At 36.4% G+C, this 23,095-nt stretch overlaps 2 protein-coding genes across 8 annotated transcripts; both read right to left on the reverse strand.

Annotated features, from left to right (window-relative positions):
• Positions 1-3,949: 3,949 nt before the first annotated feature.
• LOC148168887 (carboxypeptidase D-like) lies at positions 3,950-7,382 on the reverse strand. 2 transcript variants are annotated; one of them, XM_088045246.1, is made up of 8 exons: positions 7,287-7,382; positions 5,520-5,715; positions 5,342-5,472; positions 4,972-5,299; positions 4,760-4,927; positions 4,589-4,707; positions 4,366-4,545; positions 3,950-4,322 (listed from the first exon to the last, which is right to left on the reverse strand). In XM_088045246.1, exons 2-8 carry the CDS (start codon positions 5,689-5,691, stop codon positions 3,990-3,992), a joined length of 1,431 nt encoding a protein of 476 aa, XP_087901372.1. In that variant the 5' UTR covers positions 5,692-5,715; positions 7,287-7,382; the 3' UTR covers positions 3,950-3,989. The 2 variants fall into 2 exon arrangements, with proteins under 2 accessions (XP_087901372.1, XP_087901373.1); XM_088045247.1 differs by lacking the exon at positions 7,287-7,382 and adding an exon at positions 5,946-5,964.
• Positions 7,383-8,787: 1,405 nt separating this feature from the next.
• SERCA (ATPase sarcoplasmic/endoplasmic reticulum Ca2+ transporting SERCA) lies at positions 8,788-21,387 on the reverse strand. Of its 6 annotated transcripts, none has more exons than XM_088046743.1 (11): positions 21,231-21,386; positions 20,040-20,175; positions 17,394-17,411; positions 15,290-15,372; positions 14,838-14,942; positions 12,215-13,987; positions 11,651-12,160; positions 11,472-11,605; positions 11,307-11,424; positions 11,139-11,256; positions 8,788-9,527 (listed from the first exon to the last, which is right to left on the reverse strand). In XM_088046743.1, the coding sequence occupies exons 2-11, from the start codon at positions 20,155-20,157 to the stop codon at positions 9,499-9,501; spliced, it is 3,006 nt and encodes a 1,001-aa protein (XP_087902869.1). In that variant the 5' UTR covers positions 20,158-20,175; positions 21,231-21,386; the 3' UTR covers positions 8,788-9,498. The 6 variants fall into 6 exon arrangements, with proteins under 6 accessions (XP_087902869.1, XP_087902870.1, XP_087902865.1 ...); XM_088046744.1 differs by lacking the exon at positions 8,788-9,527 and adding an exon at positions 9,534-9,711 and having other exon boundaries at positions 21,231-21,387; XM_088046739.1 differs by lacking the exon at positions 8,788-9,527 and having other exon boundaries at positions 10,015-11,256; positions 21,231-21,387.
• Between the last annotated feature and the right edge of the window lie 1,708 nt (positions 21,388-23,095).

Raw genomic sequence — 23,095 nt, forward strand, 5'->3', positions numbered from 1 at the left:
TATCTAAGATTTCCTAGAAGAAGCTTTAATATGTATTATTGTAGTTTGTAATGGTAGTTTACATTTCTGAGTTTTTTTTCCAAGTTTTCTTGGTTGAACGCTTTGTTTTTTCCTGTTTCAATTATAAATCAATCTTTAATCAAAGCTGATTGGTTGATATGTCTGACACTGAAATTATCCACACTTCTTGAGGCGTTCAATTAAAATACTACACCTGATGCATTGGTTGTGCAACAAATAACACGTTCACATTCTAATTACTTTATACACACATCCAAATTAATTAATAAACATCTTTGAATAGCGATCGTTGGTTACATAAGTTTTAGTGAAAAGATGCAACAAAGGTATTTTCAGGATTGAGCCGTAATGAATAGTAATTCGATTGAATAGATTTGTTTTAATTATAGGAGAGTTATTTGATAGTGCGTTCTTGTTTTATTGTGTAGGAAAACACGTATTTTGCAAGAAAATCTCGACTATAATAAAAATCCGACTATCCAACCACAAGCATTGAATAATATTAACTTTACGAGGATGATTAGTGCTTTCGAAAACTCAAAGGACAAGAATTGGAAAAGCTCCAACTGGTTGACCCAAAGTGGGGGCGTGTTGATCGCCAATAATATTTTACATGTTTTTTTACTACATCACCAGCTCCAAATATGTTTTAGTAGTGGAATAAATTTGGTGCTAGATTTGCAAGTTTGATTCTCCAACAGACATTGGCCCATATATCCCAACAATTTACAAGCAATGACAATGTATTTCATGTTAATTTAGTCATGATAGTCTCGGTCTTTTTTCTTTATTGTAATCACGTGTAGGCGATCCAACAATGAATTGACTATACATTTTAAATAGCCGGACTTGTGTTGCGGCCACTCCAAGAGATTTTTTCATTTTAGAATTAGCACTTGACATATAAAATTTAGCCGCATCTTACTGGAACAAAACGTGTCCTAGTGTTAAGTTTCGGGTTGCTGTGGGTGTTGACTTATGTAATCAATTAGAAAATAATGGCATATTAATAATTTATTTATTATAATACGAACGAAATTATTAACAATTAAACTGACACGACTGGGCCGGTGCTTGTATTTCCTGACGGATTCTTCACCATGGCTGCACCTACCACCACTGATGTTTACATCATTTGCATTTTCACCCACACAACTGACCCAAAAGTAATGTCTAAAATGGAGAGAAGCTGACAGACATAATAAAAACAGAAATATAGCACGCTAAATGCTTACAAAAATACACCAATAAATAAATTGCTTTCACAAAAAGTAGTCACTACCCACGGGTAATATTTATGCATATAAATGTTGCTTCTAGACAATAAAACATTATTGGTGGCAGCGGAAAAGTACAAAATAACCAAAGCTGACATTATATTAAAGCTGTCGCCGAAGTATTTGACCATCAATGTTATTTTTACTGGGACCAGGATGTGGGTGCATTTGGCAAACATTGAAAAATAAAGAAAATTGCTTGTTTTGGGGTCGCAACCTCATAGTCTTTTTCTAAAATAAACTAAAATGGGCGTTGTAATTGCTGAAGATAATTAGTGATTTATGGCATCATTTTGTAATTTTGTGCAGCAAATCAACCGCCTAAAAGGCTTTAGCGATAGCCGAGGTGTTTTTTGGTTTGTCATACAAATGAACAAAAATCTTGAAAAAAAATTTTCTTCGACTGCAGACAATCATGTTTTGGTGCTTTCCTTAAACTTTAGGAGTTTTCTACGGAAACTATTATTAGGTAGATGGAAAGATGTGTTTCACCAACATTTTTTGGGCTCATTTTATGCAGAATTTTGCCCAGATTACAAATCTGGGCCTGAAATTTAGATACGACAACAAATAACTGAATTATGGCCAATCAAAGTTTCGAATTTTCCAATTTTTCTTAATTTTTAAAGTTAAATATCACGGAAACTATTAGAGATATTGAGATGCTGTTTGCGCCATCGTTTTCCTCTGCTCATCCCATGTTAGAAAAAGTACTCAGAACCCCAAAATTCGATAGCCGACTTTTCGAGAAAAAAAATCCATGACAAAATTATGCCAAATTTCTGATATCGATATCTCGCTTATTTTTTTGAGTAAACTTAAGTTATTTACATTAGTGAACGCAGAATTTTCCGCAGATTCCAAATCTGGAATTTAAATTCAGATCCGACAAACAAATAACTGAGTTATCGCCAATCAAAGTTTCAAAAAGTTGATTTTCATTTTTTCTTATTTTTCTTAATTTTTAAAGTTAAATATCTCGGAAACTATTAGAGATATTGAGATGGGGTTTGCGCCATCGTTTTTCTCGGCTCATTTTACGTTAGAATATGTTCTCAAAAGCCCAAAATTCGATAGTCGATTTTTTGCGAAAAAAAAATCCGACTCAAACGATAAAAAATTTTCATTTTTTATATTTCTGGCCATAACTCGTAAACTATTTGACCGATGGATCTCAAATTTGGCCAGTAGATAGATTTTGAGCTCCTCTTTCGACTGCTGTATAATTCAATGGTATTAAACGTCGTTTTCATTTTGAAAACATTGGTTGAAAATCACCCTAAAATGATGTTTTCAAAACAGTTTTTGGCCAATACCTCGTTTATTTATTAAGCAAACTCAACAAATTTGGGTCTCATTTTACGCAAAATGTCACGCTGAATCCAAAGCCGCAAGAATTGTTAATTTTCGTCTACAAATAACTAAGTTATGGCCGTTTTAATTTTTGGGTTGTCGCCAGAGGGCCAAATTTTTGAAGGTTCGATACAATCCGTGCTCAATATCTTGGAAACTACGACAGATCAAGAGAAACGGTTTTCGTCATTGTTTTTCTCGCGACTTTTTAGCTAAGAATACGTTTTTAGATTTTCGAAAAAACAAAAATTCGATTTTTTGGAAAAAATGCTCGAACAAAACAATGTCAAAGTTTTGAGTTCGATATCTCGCTTTTTTTTTGGAGTAAACCCAAATCCGGGTCTTTGAAAATTTCGGCTTAAAACATCTCTTTTAATAAGGCGTATTCCATAAAAAATTTCCTTAGTTTTTTTATTCCAAGAAACTTATTTAATAATAGCATTTCAAACCAGCTTCGATTCATTAGACATTAAACAAACTGTATACATTTTACTGACGTTGGTTACGTATAAATTATTGAGTGTACTTTGCCTTTCATAAATTTTATACTTCTACCTGAAACATTTTAGAGAATTTATGACACAGATATATTATAATCCACGTCATTACCGCAAGACAAAATATGCAAATCACTATTTACCCTCAATGATGTCAATCAGCAAATTTATTACGAGTGCAGTAAAAGCAGATGACGTCGTTCACAATATAGAATTTTCGTGTATCATTGCGATATTATTTATGCACGCAATAACCGCCTACAAAACACAAAATTACGCTCGCAACTAGCGCAATTTTGATAAAAAAACACTCCAACTAAGTGATTTATCCTTAACAGCCTCAGGTGGTAGGTGTAACGAAGCCTCGAAGACAAAAGCTAAAAAACAAGTGCAAAGATTTATTTAACAATACCTCTTCAAGTGGAAGAATGCGATATGGGATTTCCAAGTAGGGCAGTGTTATGCTGTCTTGTACCGTATCGCGAAGTTTGTAATCCGATCTCAGTATAACGTTAATTAGACATTGAGCTTAATGAGAGGATCCGGTTTTTAAAGCATTCTTTTCTCTCAGCATTGCCGTACCTCAGTACAAGCAAAATAAATCTTCACATGTCGGTGCAAAGCTGCATTTATCTAAACAAAAATAAATTACACAAGTTGAGGCAAAAAACGGAATGAAGAGGACACTACGTGCATACATAAGAGGCTATTCTTTGTACTCAATCAAAACACTTAATAAGAAGAACGATTGGAATGCAAGTCTGTTTGAGGAAGGTTAACGAGTCAAATTTTGACTTCTTTGAAAAAAGAACTTAACATCTTTATTAATATCTCGTAACAACTAAATTATAAATAAAATTACAATGCCAACAACAACAGAAGCTAAATTGTAGAAATTCTTTCCTTCCCCTGAAAAAAGACTCGCTGGACTCGGCACTTCCAGAGATCGCGCAACAAGAAGAATTTCAGTCAGAGCGCCATCTTCCTTCCTCCCTCCCAATGTAACTGTAAGTGCAGTAGTTCTCTGTTCTTCCGTTTCAGTAGTTCTCTCTTCCGTCGTTGTACTAACACTCGAATTTAACAGCGCAACATTCAAAAACGTTAGCTGTGGCTTAAAATCGTAACTTTTCACCTCAAAAGGAACCAAACGGTTGTAATAACCTTCCGCTGACACCTACAAACCTCCAAGACTCAAATTAACGTAAAAAATAACTCACTTCAAGAGTGTAGTTCCCCGGGAGGAGAAGTCTCCAGAACTCTCCCGTTTTCGCGGTGTAAAAAGTGATGTTTCTCCCGGAAACACGAAGGGAAGCGTGGTGAATTGGTTGGGATGTTACCGAATCGACAACACGGCCGGTTACTCCTTTCAAAGCTTCCAGGGAGAATTTCAACAGAGCCTGAAAGAAATGTTGAGAGAGTATCGTTGCGTTATTACGTTACCGTTTTGTTTTCTTCCCACAGTCCCTGTAATTCTGTTGCACTAGGATATTTGCAACACGAGATTTCCAATGTGAGCTCCATGCACCCATGGAATGCGTAATTATAATCTTGCATACCACCTATTTAAAAATTTGAATAAAACCTTGAGTAATATAATAATAATTAGCATACCTATAACATAATACCAGGCGGCGCCGTTAGTAATTCCGCCGTTGAAAAAATCAGAACCGCAATTTTGACCTTTCCTCATCGTTGGATGGTTCTGCGAGTACACCTTCGCCAAACGAACAAAAACGTCGTTGTCGGGAGTTAAAGACGGGCGGTGCTCATCACCTGAGACTATCTTTACGTTAGTTTGGAGTGATCACATGCAAACCACTCACTGAGGGATTTAACAGTGTCGAAAGGATAATTGACGACTAAGGCCCCGCCGTGGAGAGCCCCTGACAGGATGAAGGGAATATCCTTCAACCACTTTCTCACAGCGGTAGTTTCAGGTTGTTCCGGAATTATATTAACGTGGTAAAAATCCGGAAAGTTCCGGTTGAGATCCTCTCCATGAATCCCGTTGGCTCTTACATATTCATTGTGGCACATTCCTTCAGAAGACAACGCGAATCCGTCAGGATTCAAACTGGGGAGGAAATGAATCCTTGTGTTGTCGAGTAACCACGTTACTTCAGAGTTTGATTTGTAACCATCGCGGAGGTACTAAAATTACTGTTAAGAGAATTCTGGCGATTTTCTCGTTACCTCCATGAAGTGGACGAGAAGTTCTCTTCCAACAGGTTCGTTACCATGAATGGTACCGATTAGTTTAATATTGGGGACACCGATTCTTCCGGGTTTTGCCGCAGTTAAACGCACCGCCCATAAGTCGGTCCCTAAATCCCTTCTGAAGTAAAACTTTAAATTAACGGGATAAACTAACCTTTCTTGGATTTCCCGATGGAGTAGAGTTTGGTGTTAACTTCTCCCTTAGTGTGCTCAGTGAAATTTCTAAGAAACTCTTCTAGATGTGTGTTATTGTGGTAGTGCCACTCGGCAGTACTTGCTGCAGTTATAAAAAATAGAGTTAGAAGAACTCTGTGCATTGTGGTCATAATTCTTCTCAGTGATAGATTAAACTGAAAAACAAAGTCACTTTCAAAGGTTGACCACAAATCCCTTCCCACTTTTGGTGTGAGATTGTGGTTTACTTTTAAAGAAAATATAGAAGATAACGATAAAGACGAATTCCGCAAGTGTAACAATAAAACACTGAAGAATCAAGATAAGTTTTTTTGATTAAAACTGAGATATTCATTTCGTAACGACATTTCAAGCTTAATTAATTTTTTACGGAAGTAACACGCACCGGAATCGAAACCACAACGGACATGTAATCAACGATAGTGGCACCTTTTGCGCTAAAATATTCGCGCTTATTTAATCTTCTGCAGGGAGTAGAAGTAATAAAAATGTTATTTTTTTAACCGCTACTACTAGAAAAAGACTAGTCAGTGATAATTTCATTATCTTACAGACAAAGTAAACACGCAGTTCCTTGAGGAGTTAAAAAATTCAAAGAACTGGCGGACGTGAATAACTTCTAATCTCGGTTAACCATTTAATGTTACTTCAGTACATCGTTTTTCTTCTTCGGTGTTATTTAATTCGCGAAATAAATCATTATAATTTCGTTAAGAGGCTAGAAGAACTTTATTTTGGATTTTAATCACTGTAGTACAGCGCCGGGAGAGTTTTATCTCGGATTTCGTAAACCATGAATCAATTTATTTGAATGTTTTTACTTTAAATGCTAAAATTTGTTCTCGCTTTCGATTTTTCAATTGTTTTTACGAACAAATCGGTGAAAATTTATGTTGAGTTTTGTTTTAAATCGTCAGAAAATTGGATTTTGACATTGATATATTTATAATTATTTGACACTGACAAGCGGCCGTTTTATTTGATTATTACGGACGGATAAAGAGCCACTTTATGGACGATATCATAAAATTATTATTATTATTATTAAGAACATTTTATCTTTTAGATTCGTTTGCACATTTAGAATAAAATGAAAAGTTGTACTCTGAATAGTGAGTTTCATCTCTATTTAAAAAAAAAAGTCGTTTTCAATGGACTAACAGTTTGTCGGATTTTACTTCAAAATTATTAGTCCAATCAAAAAAATTTTCTGGTATATGAAGATTTCAACAATTCAGTGTTGTTTTGCATTTATAGGCTACAATACAAATTCAACAACAGCGTTCTAAAGATCCAGAGTATTTTTTTTATGAAATCATCAATTTTTTTCAGTAAAATTCCTCAATTGTCTTTGTCCCGTTATTCTTAAACACTAACAAATATCAATGCGTTTTATACCTGCTGGGAAAAGCAAAATCCTAATTTTTTGAATAAGATATTGCAATAAAAATCGATAGAAATATTTAGAAATGACAGGCAAAATAGTATTAAAAAATATGTGATTCATAACCAGTGAGATTCTTGGAGATGCCCGTGGTTCTTTTTCTAAATATTTTGGAGACTATCAGCCTTAAAGATAAGCTCCATAGTTTTTTAGAAATCTAATTTTGTTTACTTTGCAACAGATGTGTAAAGTTTTAAGTAAAACTGAAGAAATTTAGAGTAAATATTATGTACTTTTAATTGGTAAACAATTTAGTATAGTGTAGTTGTCATAAAAGTTTACCCAATCTCCGAGGATTGTGTTACTTCAGGCACTAAACCACTACGTAAAAATTTTAACTTTGGCACTCATTTAATAAAAAATGACACAATCGACCGTTTAACGTGACTGCTGAATCTCGACTGCCCAGACGATCAATTAGTACTGTTTTTTCATCCCAAAAAAAGCACCTCATAGTGAGACTCATGTAATTGATTGTGTAATAAATTGATAATAATAAAGAACTTGATAGAATTTCTTTATTTCCGTCCACATTACCATAGAAAAAATAGTTTCATTATTCTTATAGTCACATTAATCTTTCATCTTGGGAGTTCCCCTTGCACTATATAATTCTAATAAGAGACACATAAATAAAGAAGATAACCTTTGAAACCCACAAACAGTTCCAAAAAAGGTAGAAAGGTTATGGATATATTCAAAATCATTACTTGCATAAATCCCTAATTACCTTGACCAATTTTCAAGAGGATGCAACGCCCATTTGTTTGGAGGTTTGAAAAAACTTTCGGTTTCTAGAAAAATTTGACTACAAATAAATAGTTTGGCTAATGATTTCGAGAAGACAAAATTTGTTTATTCACGTGTATCATACAATTTTTTTTCCAAATTCGTAGGTTTTAAAATAATATTGCTTAGGTATTCTTGTTCGTAAACTAATTTTGATTTTTTTGACAAACATATTGGATACTGCATTGTAGTTTCGTTCTGAATATCTTATAAGATAAAGATGCTTTCATTGTTTTTTTATCATTTCCAACACAATCTAAGACTCTAAATCGGCAAATTTTACAAAATTTGAAGAATTTGCGTGAAGTGTCAGTTTTTTTATCCTCTTCATTAAAGTATTGTTCTAATAATGAGCATTTTATTAGTAGAAATTAGATTTTTTTTTTGCAACGATTTTGCACGTGCCAGTTAGTCTGGTCCAAAAATAAATCATCTTGATTTTTAATTTAACAGTCTACAGTCATATCTTGAATATTCTGTATTTTGCCGATTGTCATTCTGTTAAATATTCTTAATTCTACAGAGAGTTTTGAAATCCGCCTGGAGTGTCCTGGGAAACGGAAACTTCTGGGGCAATACTGTACCTAAAACTGCCAGTTTTGAGAGCTGCAAAATTCTTTATTATTTTTTTTTAATTTCTTTATACCGCCGTTGCCGTGACAGCGAGGTTTGGGTAATTTCAATTATCACCTTTAATACCTATGTATACCTGTCTAAAACATAATAATTTTGAAGATTTCACTTCTTATTTACATATATTCCGAATTACCATCCTTAAAATTCTCAGCTGTTTTTCAAACTCTGGAATTCCCAAGAGTACTTTGTTGACCTTCCTAAAATAATTTACGTAATAAATATGTGCGCAACATCATTTGACTGTTTCGCTTCGTTTGATAAAATCGCATTGCGTAAGAGAATATGTGCGCACAATAAGATAAAAATTGATATAATGAAGGTACTTTCGGTTGAATAACAGAAAGAAAAATAAAACTGATTGTAAGTTAAGATAGCCTGAAAGCCATCACTTTATTTACACAAATATCCTGTTTACAAAACTGATGTGAATTAAAATGTAGAACTATACAATGGGCACGAAAGCTGCCGGAACCAGCGCAGCCCGTCCTCAGTCGAGACCAGCTCGAACCGAACCACACAAATGAAAGATGAGACACACGTGGCGAAACGTGAACTAAACTCTAACGATTAAGTTTATTCTTTTTTGTTTAATTATGTGACAACACTCAGGGGAAGTCGAGAAGGCTACATCCTCCTCTCAATTTCTAATGATCCCGGTCGGTGCTGATCTCGTCTGTGAATAGTTCACGAGGATAACAAAGCTCCGAAAACGAGCTTCGCTCACAAATCGATAGATAACAATCTTGAAATTCTCTTAAATATATTTTTATGTACATTGTTTCGTTTATTAGTTTCTAATGCGCCTCTAACACCATCACAGGTCTCCGGGAAGACAAAAGGTGGATGATTTTCGAAAAAACAACACAAGATGATTTAGTAACATATGCAAATAAAGCTTTACGGAAATGAACTAAAATACCTCATGTCTTTCAATTAGCATGCAAGTCTACAATAGCAACAGAATCATTAACCGAGTTAGGTGAAAAAATAAATAGCTGCAAGTCTTCTAAACGTAAATTATTCTAGGAATACAAAAAAAGCGTGATGATCGGCTGATTGAAGAGTCACTTTACCACTTATCTACTACAGTTTCGCCAACTGAAACAGAATTAAATATTGCGTAAGCAAGAGAAAGAATTATTGACAGTTAAAGGGGAAGGAACAGCAATTTAAGGATTAGTAACGGATCCGAGAACTCCTAGGGAAAACAATCACTTCCGGCTCATGCTCATCCTGTCATCGTGATGAGTTTGAAGTTATTCGCGGAACACAATCGCAGAGACTGGAAAATCAAAATCACCATCAAAATCGGTTCACTTATAAAAAGATTTACATGGAAATACTTACTCAAATTCTCCGTTCTGTTAATGACTGATTATCACATCAAACAGAGGAATTAGTCAACAAGCAGTTAGAGCCAAAACTCTAAAAACTCCAAATTTTATTATCTAACATTATACAAAGGTACGGTCACTTATCAAGGCCAAAATCTCACTTATTAAATTAAAACACAAAAATGTGAGGTATATTAAAATGATTAAATAAACACACAATGCAAAAAAACAATTATTAGCAAACACACTAAAAACGTTGATAACTTTATTATTTTAATTTATAACACTGCCCATTACAAATATGTACATCTTTGTAACAGTTTACAGATAGTGAAGACAAACAGTTTCCAAAAAAATGAAAATTTCGTGAAGCACACAAAAAAAAATCCTCGAAATGAAAACTATTTGCCAAAACATCTGACGGTGTGCATAGAGGATGCACGAATAAATTAAAACTAGTAAATCACAAAACTGTGTTCTTTATATACAGACAGAATCAAACTAAAAACGAAATTTTCATGATTTACTAAATACAAGTGTAATTGAAATTAAGGGGTGAGAAGAATATCAGCGTTAATTTCAAATTTACTGCACTAAGTACACGAAATACCTATCTTTACCCTAAGTAAAATGGACGAACGACTATTAAAAAATATCACCGAAATTTGAAACGTTCGCATTCATCAACTACTCTAAATAGAATAGTCAAAAATCAGCAAATTTGAAATTACATCTGATCAACAAACATGCTTCGCGATTCTTTTTCACTAGTTCACACGTCATATCGTATGGTCTTAAACATTCGTTGCTGTTCAAACTGTCAGTCTTGTTGCGTTTTATTTAACCATGCACTTAAAGGTTTTTGTCTTTATGGATCACAACACTTGAGGATTTGTATCAACATGACTTGCCTGCTCTTGTCGATTGAATTTGTTGTAAACGCGTTCAAGGCATGTAGTACCACTAATTCTGTTCGTTTGAAAAATCACAGGATTTTAACATGCCTTGAACGTCTGTGGTGGAAGACAACACCTGTATCTTCATGTTAGGGTACTAAAGGGCGCTAGCATAGTTATGTAGCATAGCATCAGTTGGTGTGTAAACGAGATTTGAAAGTACTAAAGAAAACTAACACTCTAAACCCATACCCGATGAAATATTTTAATGAAAAAAATGCACTTTTTTATAATCAATTATCAAAGGCACTTGATTAAATAAAGACAGGAATTTGGTCCTATTGCTGTACCCGTTTACACACCAACAACTGTCCTCGATGAAGGAGGCAGTCACATTTAGATAGGGCTTACAACCAGTAAACCAAAAAACACGGCCCACATTAGTACAATCCAATGCACAGTGTAAATGGGACTCTCACCGTCTGTGATCTTTCTTGCGACGAATTTGAGCGTTTCATCAAGTAATACTACTGGAATTGAGAATTTCATTACAGTTATCCATTCGTCCACGTTCAAAGGTGTCACTTGGAATACAGCCTAAATAGCAACAATTAATTTTATATCACCTCCAATCCTCCGAAACTTACTGATAAGACTTCAACGTAAAGGATAACAAAGTGAAGAGTGAAAGAAAGAGCCATTGAACCCATCAACCAGAAGTTGGACCATGGAGGCATGACAATCAAAGACTGGTTCTCAGACAAGCTGAAAAATCACGTCACCACAAATATCGAACATCAAAACCCACAAACCTGTTCATAGCGTTCAACATTTCAATGGTTACAAGTACAGAGAGAGCCATGGTCATGGGATGAGGATCACCGAAGACTTTGCAGTCAACTCCCTTGAATTCAGGTCCTTGGCCGAGGCATTGCATGTGATGTGTCTGAAAAACAACAATAATCCCAAAACTACCAAATCAATCACCCACCAATTGGTAGTAGGTAAGTTGAGGTCCTTCTGGGCTGTACATGAACCACCAGGCAGCAGCACCAACAGTCGCGGCACCTACATATCCACCAATAGCGAGGTACCTGAAGAACAACCATCCTGAAATAAGAGATTCGTCAGCTTTCCTTGGTGGTTTGTCCATGATGTCGAGATCCGGAGGGTTGAAGCCCAGCGCGGTAGCTGGGAGACCGTCAGTGACCAAGTTGACCCACAAGAGTTGTACGGGGATCAAAGCTTCAGGAAGACCAAGAGCGGCAGTCAAGAAGATGGATACGACTTCACCAATATTCGAGGAAATGAGATAACGGATGAATTGTTTCATGTTGTTGTAAATGGCGCGACCTTCTTCAACAGCTGAGACGATGGAGGAGAAGTTATCGTCAGCCAACACCATCTCAGAGGCAGATTTTGCTACAGCGGTACCAGAACCCATGGCGATACCAATTTCAGCCTTCTTCAAAGCTGGGGCATCGTTCACACCATCACCGGTCTAAAAAAACAAACTCCAGTGATTCAAAGAAAGTCAAGCAAAGAAGTTAATTACCATGGCAGAGATTTCGTTCATGCTCTGTAAGTATTCAACAATCTTGGATTTGTGAGCAGGTTCTACGCGGGAGAAGAGCCTAGCACGGGCGCAAGCAGCCTTTTGTTCGCCGGGGCTCAAATCGTCGAATTCACGACCGGAGTAAGATTTGCCGGTGGTGTCTTCCTCTTCAGTAAATACGCCAATGCGTCTGCAGATAGCTTCGGCAGTTCCTTTGTTGTCACCAGTGATGACAATGACACGGATGCCAGCAGCACGGCACCTGACGATGGCGTCCGTGACTTCTTTACGTGGAGGGTCCAACATACCAACGACACCGACAAAGGTAAGGTTGACTTCATAGGTGTAGAATTTGGTGGAGTCTCCCAAGTCCATTTCTTCGGGTTTCATGGGGTTATCACCAGTAGCGAGAGCGAGGCAACGAAGAGTATCACGTCCGGTACCATAGACCCTGGTCAAATCCAAAATGCGGTTCTTAAGAGCGTTAGTGAGAGGAACTTTTTGGGTACCAACGCGGGCATGGGAGCATCTTTCCAAGACGCCTTCAGGAGCACCTTTGACGAAGAGTTTAGGACCATTACCCAAACGCGAGGGTTTCAGAGGAATACAATAAGAAGACATGGATTTGCGATCGCGAGAGAATTCGAGAGTAAACTCCTTCTTCCATTTGGTTTCGATGTCTTGACGTACGCAGATGGCGGTTTGGCGACGATCGCCAGACTTGGTGACACTGAAGGGATTCATTTTCTCGGCCAAGACGATAAGAGCGGTTTCGGTGGCTTCGCCGACTTTCTCGAAAGCCTGTTTGAATTCATTGAAATCGATAGCAGAGTCATTGCACATGATGCAGATCACACCCATTTCTTGAAGACCTTCAAATTCAGCGCATTTGACCTTTTGGCCTTTGAGGAACACTTCTCCAATAGGTTCGTAAGTAGAGCCGGTGATCTCGAATTCTTGGAAGCTACTATCGTTACCTTCGATTTTGTCGAAGATGAACATGCGGGAAACAGACATTTGGTTGGTGGTCAAAGTACCGGTCTTATCTGAGCAAATTACAGAGGTACAACCCAAGGTTTCAACAGAGGGCAAAGATCTGACGATGGCGTTCTTCTTGGCCATACGACGAGTACCCAAAGCCAAACAAGTGGTGATGACAGCTGGCAAACCCTCAGGGATGGCAGCGACAGCCAAAGCGACGGCAATTTTGAAATAGTAAACAGCACCTTTAATCCAGGAACCGCCATGGGCAGGATCGTTGAAGTGACCAATGTTGATAGCCCAGACAGCGACACAGATGACAGAGATAACCTTTGACAATTGTTCACCGAATTCGTCGAGTTTTTGTTGAAGAGGAGTTTTGATTTCTTCAGTTTCAGACATTTCAGTACGGATTTTACCGATAGCGGTGGCCAAACCAGTACCAATGACAATACCGCGGGCCTTTCCAGCGGCTACGTTGGTACCGGAGAAGAGAATGTTCTTCTTGTCTTGATTTACAGCTCTAGGATCGGGAATAGCGTCGGTGTGTTTGATAACAGAAACGGATTCACCAGTCAAAATTGACTGATCAATACGCAAAGTCGTGGAGAAGATCTTAACAAGACGGATATCAGCGGGAATCTTATCACCGACAGATATTTCCACCATATCTCCTGGTACAATTTCTTTCGCCCTGATTTTCTGGACGCCAGACTTGTCACCTCGCACCACTTTACCCATTTCGGGCTCATATTCTTTAAGAGCTTCAATGGCAGATTCGGCATTTCTTTCCTGGGGAAAAGAAAACAATCAATATTAACACACTCTCAGATTGCGTAATCAAAAGTTACGTCCGGGTTCTTATCAAGGCGTTATCATCTTATTACGTGACTCTCAACAATATTTGAAGTAAAACAATTTATTTAAAGGTGTGAAAAGCCTACTTAAGCGCCTAGAAAAACAGAATCGGGATTTTTCCATGTCCTGGTTTTATGTAAGAGTCGACTTCTCACATTGCTAGTAAAGCCAATTTTCGCGGCTTCCACATGAGTGAGTCTTGTTAACACAAGTTCCGCTTTATTTCGTTCACGTCCTTTGTCAGTTTCAAGAGTTTTCCAGGGACGTGTCTCCGGAAAAATTAAACATTTGTACACAAGCATCAAGATTTTCTGAGTTAGAACAATAATTTCGTTAATATACTTTGGAACCATTAAACGGTTCCTATTTTACGATTAGAATCAACAATGAATTCAAAACCGCAATAAATAGTTCAACAAAACCGCAATTACGAACATAATGTAGAATAAAAGACCGATAAAATTATTTGTTTAAATTAAGGCACCGTAAAATCTGATTATGACGACGCGTGTATTTTAATCCAACTTAAAAATAACTTAATATTTCAAAACTGCGAAAGGCAGCACCTGTCGCTGAAATTCATTCGGAACAAAAGGCAGTGTAGGCCGAATTTAACGTTTCCAATTTGGCACTAACCGGGCGCTTTTAGTGGGATTTTCGTAAGCTCACACCGAAAGCCAAACTTGATTATGTCACTGGGAAGAATTACGTAGAAGCGTTGGCGGAGAATTTGCGTAACTTTGGACCGGGACATTTTATTTTTAACTTGAGAGGTGGAACTTACCTGCCATACACCAACGACAGCATTGGCAATGAGAATAAGAAGAATGACAAAAGGTTCTACGAAAGCGGTGAATGCTCCATCGTGTTCTTCAAACAAGGCGAGAACCTAAGAAATGGGTAAATTAAGGGAAGCGTTCATTTAGATCTCACGGTCGGCATCATTGGTCTTTTTCCGGTCCCGGGATGACCTAATTCATCTGTGCAAATACTCTTGCTGCAAACACAGAGTCATTCGCTAATGTGATTCCGAAGCACCGAGAATGAGCGGCATAAGTGTTTTATTACAAAGCTAACAAGTTTCACGTGGACCTAATTGCATAGTTTTTCAAGTGCTGAGGACTTCTGGGATCGAAATTCCGAAAGACCAATGACGTCGCGACGGTGAGGCGTCGCTCGTAAATCTCGAGAGATCGATTCAATAAATCAATCACTCATTAGTGACGTCATACTTACGAATGAAATAATGGCGGCCAACAATAAAATCTTGACTAGTAGATCATCGAACTGCTCTAAAACTAACTGCCATATGGACTTTCCTATAAGAAAAAAATGTGTTACGTAAATCCCCAGCGAGATGAAGTTGACCACATGGTACACAGGATAAGGGTCAGTACGAAGATTTACAGTCTCGCAAAAAACTTAACTATAAACTTCATGGCATGGTTCTCCAACAAGCAATGCTGTTTTCGTTTATTTAACTTCAACGTGGCCAATTAATACAGTTTACTGACGTAGTTTGAAATGCTTCGTTTCAACCTGAACAGACAGCTTTATAGCCTTTGTGGTTGAAAGTTATAATTCCCGAAGTTTGCCCGTGTTCCTGTCACGTGAATCCAAAACAATTGTTTCGAGAAAAATTACCGTTTTACGTTGGCGGCTTTGAATTTATTTGACCGATTCATAAATTTCGAGCGGATCTTATCGGCAGGAATTTCTTAAAATAAAGTTCAAATCTGCGAACACGAACTCTAGTTGGTCACGCGCAGCCTGCATCCCGAAATCCTGGGCCGAATCTATAATTTAGGTCGAGGAGCAATGCAGTATAGAAACCTCTCAAAAAAACTAATAAAACTCGAGAGCGATACAAACCGAAAAACTGTTCTTACCGAACAGGACACATGCAGAACAAAGGTTTAGTTTTGACGATTTCAAGACAGAACGCTTTCATCCAATCGACTATAAATACCTCGTGAAACAGACGAGACAATGAGTCCTCCAGCGCGTTTTCAAATTTTAGGGTAACTCATATTAGTAGGGAGATATTTATCAAACGTACTCGACTTCAACACAATTCTTTAGGAGGTTGTACTTGACAGGACTATTTGGTTTCATGCCAGGCGGGAAAAGTGGTCAGGCACACGTCACCTTGACCAGGTATTAAAATAATTGACCACTGAAACAAAAGGTGCCAAATGATGTGGCAGTCTTTTTAAAGCGCCGTCAAAATCCTGACATTTATAAGAATGAAGGTACAATTGAGGAGTTATTTTTTTAAAACTCAATAAATCCAATTTTGACTGAGAGTGGGTTTGATGTGAATTTGAGATTATTTTGGGTAAATCTAACAATGTGTATATTTTATTCAGTAAAAAACCTCCTGCTAAAACATAGTTTTTTTTGCCAAAATAGTTGAAGTAAATTTGAATAAAAATGAAGAAATTGTCGTTTTTTTTAAACCCTGGATTTATTGAGTTTTGAAAAACAACTCCTCAATTTCATGTGAAGAAATGGTGGATTTTCGTGGAAAAATCCGAAAAATATTTTCATTTTTACATTTGTTACTACTAAATTAAATTCGCGTTATTTCGGTCCAATAAAAAAATAATCAGTAGCGTACTTGGAACGTTCTCATCACTTTTAATACACGAAAATCGTTATTTAATTTAGTTTCTTTTTTCTCAATTTGTCAGATAACAAATAGATTAGTTAACGGGACCAAATTCGAGTGGAAAATGTTCATGCAGTCGTCACGCCTAAATCATGTCTAATTGTTGCTTTTTTTCTTAGACGTTCTAGACAAATATCTTTAATCTGTTGTAATGTATTTATGAAAGCAAGTCAAAAACAAATGGCGCGAGTTTTTATCGGTTAAAACTCCGTTCATTTGTTTGACGAAAAACACCGTGGTAAAAACAATTAGCCTGATAAAAACGCTGAATTAGAATTTAAACAACAAATCTTATCATTATCACATTCTAAAAACGAATTAGATTCTTGTCTGTCCCTCATATAGGAAATATTGTAAGACACATCATCCAACCAAACCGTGACGTGTCCATCTGCTGTCATTTGAATTTAATGGTCTGTTCAAACAATTGTCATTGTAAATTTATGCTTACAAAAAATCGTTCAGTGATAACTACTAATGGAAAAATGCCACGAAGGTTTCCCAAAGTCCATAGAAAGTAACGTGTCTAACGTGATTGAAATATTAACACATTGCGATCGATCTGATCATTAAATGATTTCCTGTATTCAGGACAATCGGTAGTGTACCACATAATATAAACGTCAATATTGATACGAAAATTTCACCTGTTGCATACTATTCACTCACCTTCTTCCGCTGGAAGTTCTGAAATAAAAAAAAAGACAGATTAGAATTGTGACAATGAGAAATTATAAAATACCAAACAACTCCCAAAAGAAAAATGAATTTAACTGAATTTCTTTTAATCCATTAAATAATTTATTTCCACACAAAAACATCCCAAGGTTGGCGAGTAACGTCACATCTCTGACGTTGTATCGACGTCATAAAAAATCAATGTCATTGCAAAAGTAGTACACATTATCTTTATAACAACGAACGCATGTTCCTGTTTCTTGTAGATGTTCCATGAGAACGAATTCGCATTGCACTTTGTGACGAAATTTTACCTAATTACAATAACGTGACGTAAACAAAGTTGAGTTGAGTTGAATGTCAATTTCAATATGTTTGTGCCAGAGCATCTAATTTGAGCATAAACGTCGCCGGACAAAAACGGGATAAGCGCGTAATAATTTTTTACAACGTTTAAGCCTCCTGATTTGGTTTTAATAGATCAATCAGGTTCCTCTAAAATCCCACTGAATCAATATTAACAATCTGCATTTTTCGACACCGCGTACGACTAACAATAGGATACACATTATAAAAACCAATAACCATAAAACCAACACGGTTGCGAAGGTCTTCTGCCATTTTCATCGATTTCAATTTATAACACCGCTAAATAAACATTTGGAAAAATATTGTCGCCGGACCTGAATTAACTCCTGCATTATTTACGTCTTCAGGTGTGTATTTAAGGCCGTAAAAACGATAATAAAATGGACACATGTGTGCGCTTCCTTGTAATGTAAACGCTGACGTCAAGAGATTAATTCTGATCCTACAAAGAATGCGTAACATTGGCGAAAGTGTTACAATGTCCAGTCATTATACCTTGAACGCATCAAACAGTGCGGCCAAATTTAATGACGAATAATAAACCAAACTTTGCTCAACTTCCTTCTTAATTAACAAACAGAACTTCCAAAATCACAGTGCGTATACGGAAAATCAACTTTCGATAACAAGACGACCTCAAATTATGCAAAATGTTTCTGTTCAGCTTGAACTTTCAAAGTTTACGCGGAATTCTCGTCGAAATAAACAATCACACGAGATTTGTCATACCAATAATATACAAATCAAAAATCAGAACACGTGTCTTTGTTCTGTTGTTTTTATAACACTTCTTGGGGGTTTATTTAAATTTACTTTTAACTTATCGCGGATAAACATCATTGTTCCTTCTGAATAAATGCAGTGCCTATGCAAACATGGGGCTCAAATAAAAATACGAGGTATTTAAATTACACAGCTAGACAAGTCTGTTTCAAATCCTGCGAGGATTATCGCTGGTAAAATTCCATAGCACCCGAGGAAATGGAAAAATGGCTTTGAACAGTGACGGTACCAACAATAAAAAATGTAAGACCTATTCACAGGCGGTATTATGCATTCAAGACATAACGCTGGGGATATTAATGTGCAAAACTGACCTTTCGAGAATGTAAATTGGGTGTCAATTCAATTTACCAGTTGATGGTAGTCGAAATAAGTACCTAACTTAATTAAAGTTTGATTATTTGCGATAATGACAATAACAATCACTCGTTATCAATCAATCCGATTTGAATGCGGTATCAACATGTTAAAACTCTTTTTCCAGTTATAACAACTTGCAAAGAAAGCTTGTGACTCTTGATACCAATTGTATGAAAGTTGAACGTATTTCCAACATAATTTGAGTGGTTTTAATAATTTATGTCCCCTGATGACTTGTTTCTATCTAACTTTCCGTGACAATTCAATAAAAGTGTCGAATTCTGGCAATGCGAGATAATGACTATCAGTGAACATCTCGCCGATCTAATTTAATTAGAAATTTGTATATCGGCCTCGGAGTTAATTAAATTTGCAAGAACACGTGTACACGTTGCAGAAGCTTAAAAAATTGCCTTCAAGTCATACATCATCTGGGATGTGCCTCTTTCGCGTAAATTGGAATAGACACCGATCAATTATTCAGAACGGTATTATTTAACGTGTCAGAGTTCCCCAAACTACGCCTCGACATCCATGGAACGTTTTGCGTACGCGCACCGACTTGTGAGTTAATAATAAAATTAAATAATCCTATTTGTGACTGCATTAACCCGTGGTAATAACCCGAACACGTTTTAACTTTGATCTATTTGTAACCAGAATAATATGGCCGATCGTGAATTAAAATGCAGTCATTATTTATGCGCTTATCTATATATACCGAAAGAATTATTACAGCGTTATTTAACTAATCAGAGCTATTTAGACTGAATAACAAAAACAGAATGACGGATTTATGGCGGAAGTGCAAAAATATGAAACATTGTTCCGGCGAGGCACGCAATTATTTAATGTGTTAATCCCCTGGACATCAAAGGTGGTAATTCGGTTGGAAAAACTGTGATATTTTATTGCATAACAGGAACCGCTCGTATCTTATTTTGATTCCTATCTATTTTAAATGGAATCTTTATTTTTAGCTGGGATTTGAAATGCAGCTAAATTTGAATTAGGAGCACTATAACATGTGGTTGATGAGTTTATTTCTAGAGATATGAAATCAGTGTTTATCAAAGTGAAGATAAGTCTGGGAATTGTGGTACATCATGTTGAAAACAAACTCACCATTAGGTCCATATTTTTCTTGATTCCTTTTTACTTGATCTAGTGTGAGCCCCCGCTCTGGATCAGTATTAAAGTAATTTAATACTTCATCCACCGTTTTGGTGTGTGCGTCCTCCATGGTGTTTGTCAGTCACTTCTGTAAGAAAACTAGATTAGAATTTTGAAGGGAGATTTGACACAATTTGTTTAAAAGTGAGGTTACTTTTATGGGTAGTCTTTTGTTTTACAACCTAGATCTAACTTCAAGTCAATAACCTTTTTGGGTTTAAATTCGCAGAAATTTATCTAACGGTAGTGACGTATTAACCCATTTACAGAAAGTTAGTACTCACCACACAGGAAACGTGCATTAACTATTAAATATTTACGTATTTTATAACCTAAAATTCGCGCAATTGGGGCTGTAATAAATAAGATCGGATTGAACTAAAAAAAATTAAATTCACAGTCTCACTAATTTGCACAACACCAACATTTTATTAGTACCCGATGGTTGTCCAAGAGCTCACTATTGTCAAGTCCGTGGATTACAGCCTCATTACCGGGAGTCGAGCCACGTTCGCGAGCTGCGCAGCGTGACAGGCGCTTTTATTGTTAACCTCACTTTATCATAAACTAGATAACGCGTGTAACGTAAAATATCGAGAAAATGAGTACGTAAAAGTGACAACGAACTTAAAAAATGATTAAGTAAATGTCATGTTACCCTGACTTTTCCTTTTGACAATCCGTCAAACAATTGGGTTGTTTCACAGCATGTGGATGATGGTGATTGGTCAAAGGTCTTCCCGCCCAAACGCGCCAAGTTCAAATAAATGAAAAAGCGTCGCACGTGGTTTATCGAAAAAGTGGAATATTTAAAATGCGTCATTAGTGCAAAAGTTGATGTTTTATTTTAGAACAGTGGTACAGCCCGGGTCTGGGCGTAGTGCCAACATGCTAGCGGACGATTTTAGCACACAGATTGGTTGTCTTTCCTAATTATTTTGGCAAGGACCATTTGGCAAAAATTATAGATAACGCATAATGTTGGCGCGAGAATTTCAGGAATTTACCTAAACAACGCCGTTATGTAATTTTATTGATTTCAATTAGAATTCTGTACTCTACCGTTGCGATCCCGCCAAAGGACACTCAAAGCAAGGATAATCCAGTGGAGCTTCCAGGCACTGACACTTCACTTTAACTTACCGCTATCACAATTGTGGTCCCAGTGGTATCACTTGATGTGGTTTAACAATTTAAAAATAATAAATAAAAAACTAACACGAAGTTGTTAGGCCCCCATGGATAAGCGGCAACACGTATATACTAAGCTGCTAAACGAACGGGCGCCGGATTCAGTTTGTTGGAGCTTTTATAAGCTCGGTAGCTACCTGTCGGGGACGCTGTCCATGGGCAAAATGCCAACCCGGGCCTTCTGGCCTCCCCTAAGCGCTCACATTTTGCATTTTCGCTGATTTGACTCTCTCTCGCCGCAACTTTGAAAACGCTAAAATAGATCTTGGGACACGGATTCCATGCACTTATTTTTAAGTACCTGCACTCCATAAACAACCACCGGACTCTTAATGATCCGAAAAATACAATTTTTTCCTCGGGCTCCCAGGCGAATCGTGACATAAAGTACCCCATTAAACTAGAATTGCATATAAAATTATGAAAGTAGCAAGTTTATGGGAGCATCTAAATATACGTACTTCTAGAGAAACGTGGGCGCAAAAATTTGTGAGATTTTACCGCATTATAAATAGACACCGTTTGCAACTCGTGCATTGTCATTTTGCTTCTAATTCCTTAATTTTTTTGGGAATTTCTTCACTAAAAGATCGGTGCCAACTTTTTTTGTAGATTTCATCACAAGTACTTAATTTCAAACAATCTTACGACACACACACTTACTTTCTGGACATTCAAAGGAACGATAATTACATTGTTGTTAAAAGTTATACAAGTGGAAGTAATTCCTTTACGGCAGGTGCTAAATATAACCAATAAAAGTTGTATTTTTGGAAGTCTATAAAATAAGATTGTTTTAATTCCATATCATGTCTATTTATTTTTCTTCAGGTCTAAAAATTCTTATTATTTGTATAATAGATTTCGTTTATTTTTTCTTCCAAAAGAGAAGATTGTTTCATTTTTAGACACATATTGCGATTTGTTGCAATATTTTACTTGTAAAGTGCGCCGTAACGACTTCACCAAATTTTCCAGACTTTTTGCTAGCAGCACTAAATTTTGAAAATATTCCGAAATTTCAAGAAATTTGATCCCTCCAAAAGGTCTTTCTTCTTTTTTAGGTAAAAACAAAAGTCTTTTATTTAGTGGTATTTTAAGCCAAACTAGATACAGGTCACAAAATTTATGTAAATCTCCAATTTAAAACTTTTAATAACAAAAAAAGTTTAGTTCAGGCGCTTTAAGAAGTAATTTGCTTTGAACTGAAGAAGATTGAGAATTTTAAGAATTAAATGTTGCTGGAAACAATTATTTTAAATTAATGTTTCACAAATCTCTTGGGGTAAACTAATCCTATGGGTAATTTGTAGAAAATGTGAAAAATGAGAGGAGAATCTAGAAAATTTGGACAGCACCAGTAAATTGTCGAAAGGATGTGAGATAAATTTAGTTAAAGGGGAAACTTAGAGAGAATACGAAAAATGTCAATAAACTAAAAATTCCATAGAATCTATAGAATTTTCAGCAATAGGTAAATTAGGCACTGAAATAGATAAAGTCCAAAGAGAGACAAAACAAAAAATCCGATTTAATTCCAAAAGATTGAGTGGCTAAATCGCGAGAAAATAGCAGAAATCATCACGAAATCTGCAGATTTCGTAGAGAAATTCGCTTATTTCGATGTTAAATGAAGATTTTTTGTACATTCTGGCCGTGTTCTGGGTTGGATCCGGAGAGTAGAGCTCGAAATCTAGAAAACTACAAATTTTTATCAAGGTTTACCGGCTAGGCAATATAGAAAGAATCGGAAAAAATTTACAGAGAAAATCTAGAGATTTAAATGGAACAAATTTATTGAATATGATATATATCTA

This window comes from Gnatocerus cornutus, chromosome 9 (assembly GCF_029298725.1).
Source record: "Gnatocerus cornutus isolate USDA-ARS CGAHR chromosome 9, icGnaCorn1.1, whole genome shotgun sequence".
In the NCBI taxonomy this organism is placed as follows: Eukaryota; Metazoa; Arthropoda; class Insecta; order Coleoptera; family Tenebrionidae; genus Gnatocerus; species Gnatocerus cornutus.

Bases quoted from the DNA above. Each gene is read 5' to 3' on its own strand.
- SERCA (XM_088046739.1), bottom strand. From the start codon at position 20,157: ATGGAGGACGCACACACCAAAACGGTGGATGAAGTATTAAATTACTTT. The intron at 13,988-14,837 runs GTAAGTTCCACC...TCTTTTCCCCAG, and splicing joins CTGTCGTTGGTGTATGGCAG to GAAAGAAATGCCGAATCTGC. The intron at 11,257-11,306 runs GTAAGTTTCGGA...GTTGCTATTTAG, and splicing joins TTTACGTTGAAGTCTTATCA to GCTGTATTCCAAGTGACACC.
- LOC148168887 (XM_088045246.1), bottom strand. From the start codon at position 5,691: ATGACCACAATGCACAGAGTTCTTCTAACTCTATTTTTTATAACTGCA. The intron at 4,928-4,971 runs GTGAGTGGTTTG...ACGTAAAGATAG, and splicing joins CGACACTGTTAAATCCCTCA to TCTCAGGTGATGAGCACCGC. The intron at 4,546-4,588 runs GTAACGTAATAA...CATTTCTTTCAG, and splicing joins TGTGGGAAGAAAACAAAACG to GCTCTGTTGAAATTCTCCCT.